General features: G+C 49.0%; 1 protein-coding gene across 1 annotated transcript in view; it reads left to right on the top strand.

The window, feature by feature from the left end:
- LOC113409451 (dynein heavy chain 6, axonemal-like) overlaps positions 1-16,814 on the top strand; it is a 184,948-nt gene that overhangs the window by 100,699 nt on the left and 67,435 nt on the right. Inside the window, exons 50-54 of the mRNA XM_026663373.1 lie at positions 713-974; positions 1,772-1,895; positions 2,494-2,690; positions 9,170-9,373; positions 10,918-11,043. Of these exons, the coding sequence (XP_026519158.1) occupies positions 713-974; positions 1,772-1,895; positions 2,494-2,690; positions 9,170-9,373; positions 10,918-11,043 (913 nt within the window). The remainder of the gene's footprint in view (positions 1-712; positions 975-1,771; positions 1,896-2,493; positions 2,691-9,169; positions 9,374-10,917; positions 11,044-16,814) is intronic.

Raw genomic sequence — 16,814 nt, 5'->3', positions numbered from 1 at the left:
CCCCAGCCCTCTGCCCTGACCTCGAGTCGCCCCGCTCAGCCCGCTGCAGGCCTAGGTGAACAGAACCCCAGGCTGGAAGCGGGCTGAGCAGGCTGGCGGCGTAAGATCAGTATTTTAATTTAATTTTAAAGGAAGCTTCTTAAACATTTTGAAAACCTTGTTTACTTTACATACAACAATAGTTTAGTTATATAATATAGACTTCTAGAGAGAGACCTTCTAAAAAACGTTAACATGTATTACCGGCACGCGAAACCTTAAATTAAAGTGAATAAATGAAGACTCGGCACACCACTTCTGAAAGGTTGCCGACCCCTGGTCTGTAGATTATTTGAAATCCACAGAGGTGCTACCTGTAGTTCAATTCACACTTTCACAAAGCATTAGTCTCTCAAGTCTAAGTGCCAATTTGGAGCAGCAGAGCTACAGTCTTCTTGTAATAGCGCTTCTTAGCCTTCATTGGGAGGCCCAGCCCTTTGCTTACATGTGTCCTACAGAGGAGATCTCGTTTATAGCACTTTTATGTTAATTACATGTGATATGGAAATCTAAATTCTGTTGCTATGTTTTTATCAAGCACTGGTTGTGGTCAAGCTCTTCAAAACACTCTACCAACCAAGAGGAAATGGTCTGAAAAGTGCAGATTTGTTATTTAAGATCATGTTCTCAGGGCATGTCTCTCTCAAATTCTGTTACTGTTATTTTCTTTCAGGCCTGACTGGGCAGCAGCAAAACAGCTCCTTGGAGATTCCAATTTCCTCAAAAAACTTTTAGAATACGATAAAGAAAATATAAAGCCTCAAATATTGTTAAAGCTTCAGAAATATATAAATAACCCAGATTTTGTGCCTGAAAAAGTAGAGAAGGTGTCCAGGGCCTGTAGGTCAATGTGCATGTGGGTGAGAGCCATGGATTTATACTCTAGAGTCGTCAAAGAAGTTGAGCCAAAGAGGCAAAAGTTAAATGCTGCACAGGTGCGTGTTTATGTCTCTAATGTCTTTTATTTGTTAGAATAACTTTGATGATATTGTTAATTTTTTTTTTACTACGGTAACGCCTAGAAGTCCCAGTCATGGATCAGGACCCACTGTGCTGGGCCTTGTACACCGACCAAAAATCAGTTCCTGCTCCAAGGAGCTTCTGATCTAAGTAATAGAATTTTTTTCATCCATAATTGTTCTTTTAACTTTTTGGGCCAAATCCAGCAGAAAGTAGCCTCTTGGGCTGCTGTCCTGCCTTGCTACAGAAGCTACTTCCACTTCCAAGGATGACGTATCCTCTCCCTACTGTCTGTAAGTGCTGAATTAAGCATCAGATGGGCACTCCATTCGTGGGGCACATGGGGCAATCAGGTATTGTACATGACATTATCGCTGAGTTCTTCCAAGACTGACTAAACACAAGTCATCGGGGGATGAATTTTCAAAGAGCTGTGGCCCAAGGGAGACTTTCCCCAGCCATTGGTCCTGTGTCAATGTTCAGCCAACCTGGTTACAGCAGAGACTAGAGGGTGTGACAGTTTCATATCCTACTCCCTAGAAAAATGGTGGAGGCACTCATTATGAAAATGCCATTTTATTAATAGGACAAAAATGTTCTGGTTTAAAGCCACATCTTTCAAAAAGACTCCTTATTCATGCGTAGGCACCTGAATAAGTGACCTGATTTTCACAAGTCCCCTGTACCAGTCACTTCCATTGACTTCAGCTCTTCTAAAAATCAGGCCACCCGGTTTGAAAGCCTTCACCTAAAGATTTCCTTACGTTCTTAGGCTGAGCTCGATGCTACTATGGCTACCCTTCGCGACAAGCAAAAGAAATTAAAGCAGGTGGAGGATCAGATCCAGGCATTACAAGACCAGTATGAAAGAAGCCTTGAAGAAAAAGAGAGCCTTGGTAAGTGATTCTTCTTGAAGTCATTAAACAGTTAAGTTCGTCTTTTACTTTCATGCCTTCACTATACAGCTAGCTGGACCAGGGGAAACTAGCTAGCCCTGACCCAGACAGTCTCATACTATACACAGCACAGTGGTATGGAAATTAATATGCACATCAGTAGGACTCCATTGAAAGGGTCAAACACATGATTTACTAGCACTCTGTCTCCCCAATGCTTCTCTGGTCACACAGTACTGTGGTAAGGAGACACTACATCTGCTGCCAACAGTTAGGCTTGTGACTGTTCCTTCAGGCAGCTTCAACTGGAGCAACCTGATTCCAGTAGTAGGTGATGATAATATCACAGCAGGATGATTGGAAGAGGGTGTGCTGGGAGTTTGACGAAGTCAAGATATGGGTTCATGGACCATAGTCTGTCCTGAAGTACCCAATCAATAGGCCAAAAAGAAGTTTGCCAGGAAGCCACTGTAGAAGTTAAGGCTAGAGGAAAGGGTATGGGAAGAGGGAGGCTAAAATAGAAAGCAAGGGAAAAGATTATTAGGAAAAATTGACTTTTTAATACTAATCACAGTCCAATCGTTTTATAACTGTTTAGCAAGGACCATGGCACTTACCCAAGCTCGCCTCACTAGAGCTGGAAAGCTTACAGCTGCATTAGGAGATGAACAAGTTCGGTGGGAAGAGAGCATCAGGAATTTTGAAGATGAGATTTCAAACATCATAGGGAATGTGTTCATAGCAGCTGCTTGTGTTGCCTATTATGGGGCTTTTACAGCACTTTATAGGCAACTGGTGAGTAAAAAATAATCTCCCTTTTCTTTTTTTCCTCCATAATGTGGTGCTTGTGAAAGGTATCAAACTGGCATCACTGTAGAATTGCTCTAGCTTCTGAACAGGTACAATATGGACAGTGTCAGTCTAAGCATTCCCCCACAACTGCATTAATGATCCTCAGCCTTGCTGTCCAGAGTTCAGTTTAAATACATATTCAGCCATTAGTGACAATTGTGAAGGGTGTAGGATTATTATTAGTACAAGACAAGGACTCCTGTCTATTCTGAAATGAATTAAAGACACTTACTTGTCGCCTCCTAAGCAATCAAACAGCCATCCAATGATGATAACTTTTAATTACTACCAACTAGTGTTCAACAGGCTGTTACATTCTTCTTCGAGTGATTGCTCATGTGTATTCCACTATAGGTGTGCGTGCTTGCCACGTGCACCGGTGCCGGAAGTTTTTCCCTTAGCAGTATCCGTAGTGGGGGAGCACCGCTGCGACCCCTGGAGTGGCACCGACATATCACGCCATAAAGGGGACTGCATGCTCCCCCCATCCTCAGTTCCTTCTTGCCGCCAGTGAAGGTAGTCGGAACTTGCTCCAGCCTTGGCTGCAGCGTTATAGCCTTAGTGGTATCTAGTTCACTGAACTGTTTCTTTGCTGAACTTTTCTTCTGTTAGTGCCTGGCTCGGGGCATGCCCCGTGGCCCAGGCTTCAAGTCGTGCGACTCTTGTCGCAATTCTATGCCTAGAAGCGATCCACACTCTCAGTGTCTTTGCTGTCTGGGCGAGTCTCACATTAGTGAGAAGTGTAAGATCTGCCGCTCCTTCAAGCCGCAAACAAAGAAGGAGCATGAGATCCGACTCCGAGCGCTCTTAATAGAGTCGGCATTGGCCCCGGCACCGGCGCATCGAGCCGGCACCGCGCCGGGATCCGCGTCGTCGGCACACAGCGAAGGGCCTCCCGAGCGCCGCTCTGAATCTGCTCCCGGTACCGCGTCCTCGGTGCGCAGTGAGGCACCTTCGATGTCTCGGCACCGTTCCCCAGCTAAGAGGACGGGGAAATTGCAGAGGCACCGGGAAAAGACTAGGGGTGAGGCTAGACCCGAGTTGGGCAGCCCACGATCCCCATCGGGACAGAGACCTCCAACTCACGCTGAGTGGAGCAATCCTGTCCCGTCCGCGCGAGCCTCTCCAGAGGTGTGCATGCTCTCGACGCCAGAGGCAGTTCAGGCCGCATGTGAGATATTGACGCTTCTGGTGCCGGCAGTGCCGCAGCACTCGGGCCCCCGGTCCCACGGGAAGCTGTCCTTGATTGCCCACCAGCCTTCCCCGAAGGAGTCGGAGATTGAAGCACCTTCCCGGGTTGAGGCACCTAGCAGGGCTTCACGACGCACATTGACCCCGCGTCATGACTCTGCCATGAGCGTTTCCCATTCGTCGGGTCCTGAGCACTGTCGTGCCGGAAAAAAGAGGCAACACCAACCCTCTTCTTCTAGCGACTCCGAGAGGAATAGGTCGCGATGTCGTCGGCACCAACGCTCCCACTCCAGGACTCGGCACTGTAGAGGTCAGGCTCGCAGCGCATCCCCACGTTCCCCGGCACCGAGGCACCGGGCCCACAGATGCCGTGGACAGTCCAGACGCAGCTCCTCGGACGTTTACATCTTGTCCTCCTCCAGGTCAAAGTCCTGGAGCCGTCACGATCGGGACCGTTCCAGCCGTTCTTACGGCACCGTTCGCTTTTCCTGAACCTCGGTGTCAACGCGCAGTCGTCTATCCCGGGGCCGACCTGTGCCGCCGGACCAACCTGCACCTCCGGCGCCCGACGTGCCTCTACTCCAGGCTGTGCCATGGCAGGGTCAGTGGTGTCAGCTAGCGCCGTGGCCTCAGGCTCCGGTGCACCTCGGTCCTCGCTCCGTGGCGGGAGCTTCCCAGGGCCGCCCCGCATTGCTGCGGTACTGGGATCAAGCTGTGGATGCCGATCCTCCGACGCCGGCTTCGGCACCGGACCCCGAAGTAGAGCCCACGGTGCTGCTTGCCGTTGACGGTGCTGTACCTTCCACCTCGACGGCGCAGGGCGATTCGGTTGCGGTACCGCCTCCCTCTTCGCAAGAGGACTTTAAGGCCCATCAAGAGCTGCTTTGGAGGGTGGCAGCCAACCTCAAGCTCCGGGCCGAGAAGATGGAGGAGCCCTCCGACACACTTTTTAATGTCCTGGCCTCCTCAGTCCCGGGGCGTGTGGCGCTCCCATTTCATCAAGGAGTTGCCAATATCACCGCTGGCCTTTGGCAAACGCCGGCCTCCCTTGCCCCTATTTCCAAAAAAGCTGAGAGGAAATACTTCGTCCCTGCCAAAGGTCTTGAGTACTTCTACACTCACCCAGCCCCTAACTCCCTGGTGGTAGAGTCGGTCCACCACCGCGAGAGTAACGGTCAGCCTGCGCCCACGCCCAAGGACAGGGACGCTCGTAGACTTGACTCTTTCAGATGAAAGTCTGACTCATCGACGTGTTTCCAACTCCGCTTGGCCAACCATCAGGCGCTTCTGGGCCGCTACAAGTTCAACCTTTGGGGATCTCTCCCCAAGTTTGAGCGCTTCCTCCCTGATACCGAGGCGAAGGAGTTTCGGGCGCTCATCCAAGAAGGGGCGACCGCGGCCAAGGCGGCTCTCCAGGCTGCTTCGGACGCGGCGGACACGGCCGCTCGCGCCTTGGCTACAGCTGTCTCCATGAGGTGAGCATCGTGGCTTTCCCTCTCGGGACTCTCCTCTGAATCGCAGTCGATAATGCAGGACCTGCCGTTTGATGGCAAGGCCCTGTTTGCTGATCAGACTGATACCCATCTGCATGGGATGAAGGATTCCCGTACCACCCTTCAGACGTGGGCCTGTACGTTCCACCTGCAAAGGACAAGCCCAGGCCTCAACCGCCCGCTCCACAAGCTAGGGGTAGATATGAACCCCCGCCTAAGCGGCAGAGGGATCAGAGGCGTCAGTCACAGCGCCAATCCCGTTCGGCCCAGCGACCTGGTGCCTCGAAGGGCAAACCCCCAGGAAACGGCGTTTTTGACTTCTTGAGGGGGGTCACCGGGCCTGTTGCCAGTGCTCCTCCCACCCAGTTAATAAAGTTGCCTTTTTTTCAACCGTTTATCAGCTTTCCGACTCCAATGGTCCACTATAACAATGGACCAATGGGTCCTCAGCACCATCTCCCAGGGGTACAGGCTCCAGTTTGTGGCAACCCCTCCCAACTGCCCCCTGTCACGGTGCCACACCGCGGTTCCGGAGCATGCCCTCCTCCTCCGTCAGGAGGTACAATGCCTCCTTTCCTTGGGAGCGGTGGAAAGGATGCCTCGAGAATACCAGGGCAAGGGGTTTTACTCCAAGTATTTCCTCGTTCCCAAGGCGAAAGGCGGGCTTCGGCCCATCCTCGACCTGCGGAATCTCAACCAGTTCCTGGTGCGTTACAAATTCCGCATGGTGTCCCTGGCCTCCATTATTCCATCCCTAGACCAGGGGGATTGGTTTACGTCACTGGACCTCCAGGATGTGTATTTTCACATCCACATTTTCCAGGGTCACAGGCGCTACCTCCGTTTCCTGGTGGGACAGGACCACTTCCAGTTTACGGTCCTCCCTTTTGGCTTCTCTACGGCCCCCAGGGTGTTTACGAAATGTATGGCGGTAGTTGCAGCCCACTTCAGGAGGAAAGGGCTGCAGATCTTCCCCTACTTAGACGACTGGCTGCTCAAGGGCCGGTCTCGATCCCTGGTGCAGCAGCAGACGAGCTACCTGCTAGGCATCTGCGGTGTCCTAGGCCTGCTGGTAAACGAAGAGAAATCCACGTTAATCCCAGTTCAGCGCATAACCTTTATAGGCGCGCTGCTAGATTCCCGGGTAGCCTCGGCCTTCCTCCCAAGGGACAGATTCGAGGCGCTCAAAGCTTTCATCGCCCAGATCACAGCCTTTCCGGTAACCACGGGACAGGTGTGCCTTCAGGTCCTAGGCCACATGGCAGCATGCACCTATGTAGTGCGACATGCCAGGCTTCGAATGAAGCCCCTCCAGCTGTGGAGACAGCCTGGACATGGTGGTCACAGTGCCGCACAGGGTGGTGGCAGGTCTCCAATGGTGGTCCCTCCCGGGCAACATGCTCTGGGGTATCCCCTTCCGGGACCCTCCTCCCTCACAAGACCTAGTGTCGGACGCCTCGGACCTGGGCTGGGGAGCGCACGTGGGGCCCTTCAGGACCCAGGGGTTGTAGTCCCCAGGAGACTTAGCCCTCCACATAAACGTCAGGGAGCTCAGGGCCATACGCCTCGCCTGCATGGCGTTCCGCCACCACGTCCAAGGGAGGGTACTCAGAGTCCTTACGGACAACACGACCGCCATGTACGATGTCAACAAGCAGGGCGGTACGCATTCCAGGGCCTTATGCCAGGAAGCCCAGCTCCTGTGGGAGTTTTGTATAGCCCACAATGTGCTCCTGTGGGCTTTTTACCTGCCGGGCAAGAGCAACTCTCTTGCGGACCGCCTGAGCAGGGTATTCTCCCAGCAGCACAAGTGGTCCCTTCACAGGGACGTGGCCAGGTGGATCTTCCTACAGTGGGGCACTCCCCACGTAGACCTGTTCGCCACTGCCCAGAATCGACAGTGTCCTCGATTCTGCTCCAGGGCGGAGCAGGGCGACGGGGCGATATCGGATGCGTTCCTGCTCTCATGGTCGGGGCCCCTGTTGTACGCCTTCCCGCCCTTCCCCTTAATAGACAAGGTGTTGCAGAAGCTGAAGTCAGACGGAGCGAGGATGATCCTCATAGCCCCGGATTGGGCCCGTCAGCATTGGTACGGGTCCCTCCTACAACTCTTAGCGGCCCCCCCTTGCAGGCTGCCGCTATGCCCGGACCTCCTCTCCCAGAAGGCAGGACGTCTCCTCCATCCCAACCTAGCTGCGCTCCATCTGACAGCGTGGCTGCTTCATGGTTGAATGCGGAGGAGGGCAGGTGTTCTGAGGACGTCAGGAGGGTCCTGCTGGAAAGTAGGAAACCCTCCACGTGGCACACCTACCTGGCTAAGTGGTATAGGTTCTCTGTGTGGGCGAGGGATAGAGGTTCCTCTCCCTCCTCTGCACCTATCCAACAGGTCCTCGATTACCTCCTGTCCCTTAGGACTCAAGATCTTGCACCCTCCTCTATCAGGGTGCACCTGGTGGCCATCTCGGCCTTCCATCCCCCGATGCAGGGCCTGTCTGTGTTCTCACATCACATGACGGCCCGGTTTCTGAAAGGGTAAGACCGGGGTTTCCCTTACGCCAGACCCCCAGTCCCGCTCTGGGATCTAAACCTGGTACTCTCCCGCCTCACAGGGCCTCCTTTTGAGCCGTTAGCCACGTGTTCGTGGTCCCACCTGTCATGGAAGGTGGCGTTCTTAGTGGCTATCACCTCAGCCTGCTGGGTCTCCGAGCTCAGGGCCCTGACCTCTGAACCGCCGTATACGGTCTTTCATAAGGACAAGGTTCAGCTCCACCCTCACCCTGCCTTTTTGCCGAAGGTGGTCTCGGCTTTCCATATGGATCAGGATATTTTCTCCCGATCCTGTGTCCTAAGCCCCATTCCTCCAATGAGGAACGCCGCCTGCACATGTTAGATATGCGCAGAGCGCTGGCCTTTTACCTGGACAGAACCAGGCCCTTTAGAAGGTCACCCCAGCTTTTTATTGCTTCGGCCGAGCACATGAGGGGACAACCGGTCTCCACCCAGATCTCAAAGATCTCCCACTGGATCACTTCGTGCATTCGCACCTGCTATGACCTGGCAGGGATTCCCCCGCCTCATATAGCGAAGGCTCATTCGACGAGAGCCCAGGCCTTGTCTGTGGCTTATGTGGCTCATGTCCCTATCCAGGACATCTGTACGGCTGCTACGTGGTCCTCTGTCCACACTTTCTCATTGCACTATGCGATCGTCTCCCAATCACGGGATGACGCTGGGTTTGGTAGAGTGGTGCTCCGCCCGGGAAACCCTTGACATTTCATACTTACACTCGTACCTGCCTCCATCAGGGATAGCTTGGAGTCACCTATAGTGGAGTACACATGAGCAATCACTCGAAGAAGAAAGGACAGTGACCTGTTCCGTAACTGGCGTTCTTCGAGATGTGTTGCTCAGGTGTATTCCACGTCCCACCCTCCTTCCCCTGTGTCGGAGTTGTCTGGCAAGAAGGAACTGAGGGTGGGGGGAGCACGCAGTCCCCTTTATGGCGCGATATGTCGGCGCCACTCCAGGGGTCGCAGCGGTGCTCCCCTACTACGGATACTGCTAAGGGAAAAACTTCCGGTACCGATGCACGTGGCGAGCACGCACACCTATAGTGGAATACACCTGAGCAACACATCTCGAAGAACGCCAGTTACGGAACAGGTCACTGTCCTATTCCCATGAAGTAATATAATCTCCTATGAATCTCTTTTTACAATTAATATCTCTCTGTCTCAGCTGATAGATTGCTGGATCAAGAAATGTCAGAATCTAGAGATTCCTATCAGTCCAGACTTCAGTCTTATAAACATTTTGGGAGATCCCTATGAAATTCGCCAGTGGAACACAGATGGGTTACCACGTGACTATGTGTCTACCGAGAATGGGATTCTTGTGACTCGAGGGCGACGCTGGCCACTGATGATTGACCCCCAGGATCAGGTGAGCACTGATTGTAAACTGTACTGATGCAGCTCCCTTTCCAAAAATTCAACTCCTCCGTAAGTTTTTGTACCAGACAGTTCTAACACTTGACACCTTTTTCTTTGTTGGCTTGGGGCCAGATCCTCAGCTCATGCAAATCAACATACTTCAGTAGAGCTATAGTGACTAACACCAACTGAGCATCTGGTCCATACGTTTTCAATATGAGATCTGTGATTAAAAATAAAAAACACGATAGCGTTTCAGGTATTGCATGGACTCTAATTTAACATTCTCATTCCAATCAAAATTGGAATAGGTTTAAAATAATTAATAGAGTACTATGAATCTTTACCAAGAGGTTTCTAACTATAAATAACATGGAAGTGATTGTGCAAAATGTGTGCTATTAAAACCCCTCCACAATACGAAAACTATGAACTGTATTGCCAACAGAGGAAAAACAGGATTGTGTCCAGTTTTCATTAAAGGCCCAGGGATGAGTCTCAAAGATGGTCAAAACTATGAAAGAAGTTTCATAAAATGAAAGACTGTGAAGACTATTATTATTATTTAACCTAAAAAGGAGGAAAGAAAAAACTGCATATACCTGCCTCACAACTGGTGTTTATTTTGTGCTATAACTTTTTCACCACATATTTTTGTGGTTTTCTGAATCCCCTTAATTGACCTAGTGCTAAACAACCATTGAACCACAGCCAATTTTGTTAGGACAATTCCCTGCATTGTTCACTCCTTTTCCGTAACTTGTGATTATTGGAAGCAGTAGGTGAGCACAATGAAAGAATTTAGAATGAAAACCCTTTTTCAATTTAATTTTTACATTTAAAACATTACAAGTATAAATCTATTTTAGGGTCCAGTCGTGTCGGTGTGGATATTCCTTCCTTCTTCACTCAACCCTGCAGCACCACCCTTTCCTCTTCCCTAGACATCATACAGGTCTCTCTTCATGGCCTGGTGTCCTTGTTGGAGGAGAGGGGCTGCCGACTGAATGGGCCAGGTCGTATGGGTGGGTCAGGTGAACACAGGGATTGCTCCTTCCTAGTGCACAGCTCGTCCTAAAGGGGATGAATGGGAGGCCAATCCCGCCTCTCCACACCAGCCTTGGGTGCAGCAGGAAGAGTAATCTACCCCACACAGTGTGTGTAATCTCACTGGAAGCTGCCCTCTGAGATATAGTCCCTCATAGAGCTTCTCTTGGTGTGGTGCTGCCTCACACTACTCCCCAAAATGATTCTATGCCTTGAATGGCACAATCTGGACCTATAAAGGCCAATAAAATACGAGCAGTACCAGCACAGTTGAATATCACACCGTGCTGTGTAAAGCCTTAGATATTACAAATACAAGCAAAAACCTTATTTTCTGGTGATGCGTCTCAGGAGTAAAGAGTTAGTGCATTTAATTTACTTTTCCTGATCAAAGCAGTGGTCTTAAGAATTGCACTTCTGAATATTGAGGCAAACGTGCTAATTAACCTTCTGGTCAAATGTGACACTTAGCCAACCTTAGTGATTACTCTCTTGTTTCCTACATAGGCAAATCGGTGGATAAGAAACAAAGAAATGAAATCTGGTTTAAAAATAATTAAGCTTACAGATGCTGGTTTCCTGCGTACTCTTGAGAATGCTATAAGATTGGGTTTACCTGTTCTTCTAGAAGAGGTATGTATCTTTTATCCATAAACTTAAATTATTATCATTGTATTTCTATCTCTTTTAATATGTTGGAATTAGTAGGAACATCGTAATCAAAATTTTCGTCTATGAACTTCAGTTTTTTCTGGCCACAAAATCCCAGAACCACTGCATAACATTTTCTACATTTTAGCTATATTATTTTTTCCAGAGAAATGTTAGCTAAAAATAACTGTGCAGTAAATATGGCTATTCAAAAAGCAAACCAAAAGCTCTCTCTAATTCACAAAAAAACTCCAGGAGAAATTCATCGTATGAGACAATAATCTAAAATATACATTATAGAGTCACAGGTTTTTGCTTTGTTTTTTTCTTGAGAAACCTGCCTCTTATTTGGGTGGTATTTTGCCAGAGGAGATTTTTTAATCAGACAATATGTTTTTGAAACATTGAAAAAAGTGTTCTTACTTTCTGAAAAATCTACTAACGCTTTTTGTAATTTCGTATCTCTAAATGGCTTGGTGTACAAACATCACATCAATGTTATTTGTTAGTCCTGGAAGAGAGAGAGGGCCAGATTCTCTGTCCTATTGTGCTCTTGCAGTGCAAAGCAGTCTTAAATTTGGCCTAAGAGAAATGGTCTGAAGTAAATAGGATGAAATTCAATAAGAACAAATGCAAAATACTCCACTTAGGAAGGAACAATCAGTAGCACACATTCAAAATGGGAAATGACTACCTAGCAAGGAGTACTGCGGAAAGGAATCTGGGGGTCATAGTGGACCACAAGCTAAATATGAGTCAACAGTGTAACGCTGTTGCAAAAAAAAAACAAACATCATTCTGGGATGTATTAGCAGGAGTGTTCTAAGCAAGACACGAGAAGTAATTCTTCCGCTCTACTCCGTGCTGATTAGGCCTCAACTGGAGTATTGTGTCCAGTTCTGAGCGCCACATTTCAGGAAGGATGTGGAGAAATTGGAGAAAGTCCAGAGAAGAGCAACGAAAATGATTAAAGGTCTAGAAAACATGACCTATGAGGGAAGACTGAAAAAAATGGGTTTGTTTAGTCTGGAAAAGAGAAGACTGAGAGGGGACATAACAGTTTTCAAATACATAAAAGGTTGTTACAAGGAGGAGGGAGAAAAATTATTTTTCTTAACCTCTGGTGATAGGACAAGAAGCAATGGGCTTAAATTGCAGCAAGGGAGGTTTAGTTTGTACATTAGGAAAAAATTCCTAACTGTCAGGGTGGTTAAGCACTGGAATAAATTGCCTAGGGAGGTTGTGGAATTTCCATCATTGGGGATTTTTAAGAGCAGGTTGGACAAACCCCTGTCAGGGATGGTCTAGATAATACTTCGCCATGAGGCAGGGGACTGGACTAGATGACCTCTCAAGGTCCCTTCCAGTCCTATGATTCTATCATTCTAAGTGGCCAAATGGGGATTCCCCTGGCAGAGGGGAGTTCCTGAGGTCGCTTTAATATATGTTGGGGGTGAGCATGGTAGTTCCTGGGATCATGGGACTCCCAGAGGTGATGTAAAGTTACTGTTTCTCACAACTCCCTCCTCTAGGTTCCTGTGGTTGGTGTAGCTGAGCTAGGCTTGAGGATTATGGATGTAGTACAAGTCTGTTATTTATTAGGCTAAATGCAAAATGTTTAAGTCATTTCCTATGGAAATTCGAATCTTTGAGGGTTTTAAGGAGAAATTTGAAGGAGGATAAATGAGGTAGCTCTATGGATATTTAAGGGGAGCTCCTCCCAAGGCATCATGAGAGAAAGCGTGAAGGTGCTTTTTTTAGAATTTAACAAGTGGGCAATGGAGGCTGGTAACATGAGGCAATCAGAGGTGAGAGTCGACATCTTGATAGAGAATGAGTGATAAGTTGGGGGGATAGGCTGTAAAGGCCCTCGAAAGTGAAGACAAGCAGCTTGTGTATGATGCGATAGAGAAAGAGAAGCCAGTGGAGGAATACAAAGAGTGGGCTGACATAATCAAAGTGACATGCTAGAAAAATGATCGTTGCAGCATCCTTCTGAATAGATATGAGCAAGACAAGATTGCATTTGTCAAGGCCAAAGAAAAGGATGTTGCAGTAATCAAGATGTGAGATGATGAGAGCCTGGATGAGGGTCTTAGTTGTATGGATGGATAGGAAAGGCCATATCTTAGAGATGTTATGCAGAAAGAATCTGAAAGATTGAGATAGAACCTGTATGTGCAGACCTAGAGACAGGACCAATTTGAAGATGGCAGCCACGTTATGGGCCTGAGTGACGGGCAGGATGGTGTTGCCCACAGTTAACAAAAAAGGAGATAGTGCAGTGGGCATATGGAGAAAGATTCAGAACTCTGTTTTAGCCATGTTGAGCTTGACCTGATGGTTAGACATCCATGAGATGTCAGAAACATACTTCTTCGAGTGATGGTCCCTATGTGCATGGATACGTGTGTACCCCATGCACCTGAGTTTGTAATTTTTTAGTAAGCAGTGTCCGTTGGTCCACACGTGTGCCTTAACTGTCCTCATGCTCCGAACAGAGTGTGTAAGGGATGATGCGGACCAACACCTCTCCAATTCTTTCTTATCACCGCATGGTCTGAGTCGGAGTTCATACAGGTGGTCATATGGCACAAGGCATCTGGACCCTTCGAGAGTCCAGAATGCATATCAATTTACTAGATCTCAGGATAGTCCAAGTCTGTAATGCATTCCTTCCACTCATCCAATCCCAACATGTTCAAATAATGTCAACATAATAAGGACAACATAACAACTATCTTATATATAAACAAGTAGTGGGGAATGAGATCCCTTCCTTTTTGTATAGTGTCAGTTAACATCTGGAATTGGTGCAACCACCATCACATAACCCTTTCAGCAGCATGTTTACTAGGGGTTCAGAACTCCGTAGTGGACAGTCTCAGCAGAGATTTTTCCATGGACCACAAACGGGAGATTCACAATTCAGTTCTCAACAAGGTCTTCACCCAATGGGCAATGCTGTCCGGGGACCTTTTTGCCTCACATGTGAACAAGAAACTTCCTCTATCCTGCCTAGGCAAGGGCTCAAAGGGAGATACACTCCAGCTATCACAGAAGGATCACCTGAGTTATGCCTTCCCTCCCATTCCATTAATACTACAGGCCCCATGGAAAATCCATTAAGACAGAGCTCAAGTCATCCTCATTGTGCCTGACTGGCCAAGACAGTTATTGTTTACAGATATACTGAAGCTCTCAGCTCAGCTGCCCACAAACGTCTGCCCATTTCTGGACCTTCTAACACAACACCAGGGCACTTTCAGGCACCCCAATCAGGAACCACTGTAGCCTGGTATTTGGATGGTCACTGGATGTAAGAGCACTTGTGTTCCAGAGTGATGCAATCCATCCTTAATCAAAGTAGGAAAGACTCTACTAGGATATGTTCTTATTCAGCTAAAAGAAGGTGTTTCTCCTCTTGTACTCAACAATACATTATCTCCAGAATCTGCTGGGTTCCCTGCTATCCTGGAATATTTACCCGTAAGTCTTTCGATATCTCATTTAGTTCTCTTCAGGTTCATTTAGCAGCAATCAGTGCTTTTCATCCTCCTGTTAATAACCATATGATCTTCATTCACCCTGTCAAACTAGATTTTTGAAGGGGCTTCTTTGACCCTTTCCACCACTGGTGAAGTTCGCACCCGAGTGGGACCTCAATTTTGTTTTTTCATCTCTCAGCAGACCTCTCTTTGAACCTTGAGCCCATCTGACTATGAAAAGTGGCCTTTCTAATCATTGTAACATTAGTTAGACAAGTCAACTAGCTGAAAGCATGCATGGTGGACCCGAGTTTCATAAGAGTCAAACCATCCACTTAACTGGTATTTTTTCCAAAACCACATGCCTCTCAGATGAAGAAAGGAGACTGCATTCTCTGGATGTCTGAAGGGCACTGGCCACTTGATTTCTATTTCATCCTTCTGTGAAAGTAGCCTTCGCAGTGGCAATAACATCAGCCAGGAGAGCTGTTGAATTACAAGCATTGTTAGCCAAACCACCTTATTATACCGTCTTTCATAAGGATAACGTTTCTCTGAAATCTCACCCTAAGTTTTTACCAAAGGTGGTTCCAGAACTTCAATTAAATCTATTCACATTGCTGTTGTTTTCCCTAAGCCACATGCAGAGCATGTAAAGCAGAGCAAAAACTGCATTCGTTGGATGTAAGCAGAGTTCTTTCATTCTATCTTGACAGATCTGCACACTTCAGAAAGTCTCCTAAACTGTTTGTAGCACATAGAGGAAAGGACCAAAGGTGAAGCTGTCTCAGAGCAAACGATCTTTAATTGGATTTCCACATGTATCAAACTTTATCAGGTGACTGGAAAGACTCTATCTGTCAAAATAATGGTTCATTTGATGAGAGTTTGGTCCACTGTGATGGCCGCTCTCAGTACATTTGTAAGGGAGCAGCCTGGTCCTCCATCCACACATTCACTCAGCAGTACGCAATTGTACAGGCTTTCAGAGACTATGCAAAATTTGGCAGAATTGTGCTGCAATCACTGTTCAACAACTCCTGGTACCCACCTCCAACAAGGGTCACTGCTTGTTGAGGGGGGTGGGGGAGAGGTCATCAGCAATAAAATATATGTATACAGCTCATCATTAGAAGTAGAGATGGTTACTTGCCTGCACAGTAACTGATGTTCTTCCAGATGTGTTGTCTGTATACATATTCTATGACCCAACCCCCACCCCCGCTACTCAGTCTTTGACATTGGGCTCTGTAGGCGGCAAAAGAACTGGTTTGTGGTTGAGGCAGCCCCTCCCTTTAAGCCCTCAGTTGCTGGTGTGAGGATGTGCAGTGGATGTGCGCACACCAACAGTGGAATGTGTATACAGTGTCCACCTCTCGAAGAACACCATTTACTATATAAATAAGTAACCATTTCTTCCCATAACATCTGCGTGATGAATTTCTGAACTGGCAACACTTTCAGTGCAACACCCTTGTAATAGTGCGGGCCGGGGCTCTACCCTCCGAGGTGGGAGGGGAGCCACGCCGACTCACTGCAGACGTAGTCACTAGCCGGTTAGCTCAGGACTCAGGCTCTCGGGTGTAGGGGCTGTGGAAACAACAGTTACGGAGCCCAGGCCCTCTGGGGTAGGGCTGGGCCAAACAACAGTTTAGGAGCCCAGGCCCTCTGGAGCAGGGGCTGGGCAAAGCAACAGTTCAGGAGCCCAGGCCCTCTGGAGCAGGGGCTGGGCCAAACAACAGTTACGGCTCAGGCCCTAAATGGCAGGGATTGAGCAACCGAGTAGCAAAGGTAAGCCCAGGCTTCTGCCTGAGCATCGGGTGAGGGGGAAGCCTGCCACCCGTAAGTGGGGGTGGCACGGGGAGACGCAGGCCCACCCACTCCACTGCGTCCCGGCCCGGGGCCCTAGCAGCGATCGCTGTCGCTGCCGGTCAGTGGGGTATCCTGACCGAAACACACTGACATCGGCTCACAGGCCTCTGCAGCCTGACCTGGGTCGGCTACCCCCGGGCCACTTCCGTGTTCCCCTTCGGGGCTTACCTCGGCGGCAGTGCTGGGTTCGGGCCAGTCCAGTAGCATTGGCTCCTCGGGAGCGGGGCTTGGGGGCTGGTCCGGCAGTTCTTCCCCAGGATAGCTGGCACGGGGCAGACTCAACTCCTCGTCGGGGCCGTTGGTCTGGGGCAAGCTGGGCCAGTCCCCCTTGGGATAGCTGGCCCGCGGCAGGCTGGGCCAGTCCTCCTCGGGGTGCCGGGTCCGGGGCAGGCT

This window comes from Terrapene carolina, unplaced genomic scaffold (assembly GCF_002925995.2).
Source record: "Terrapene carolina triunguis isolate 2854851 unplaced genomic scaffold, T_m_triunguis-2.0 Scaffold33392, whole genome shotgun sequence".
Taxonomy (NCBI): Eukaryota; Metazoa; Chordata; order Testudines; family Emydidae; genus Terrapene; species Terrapene triunguis.
This window is presented reverse-complemented; position numbering and strand designations above follow the sequence as displayed.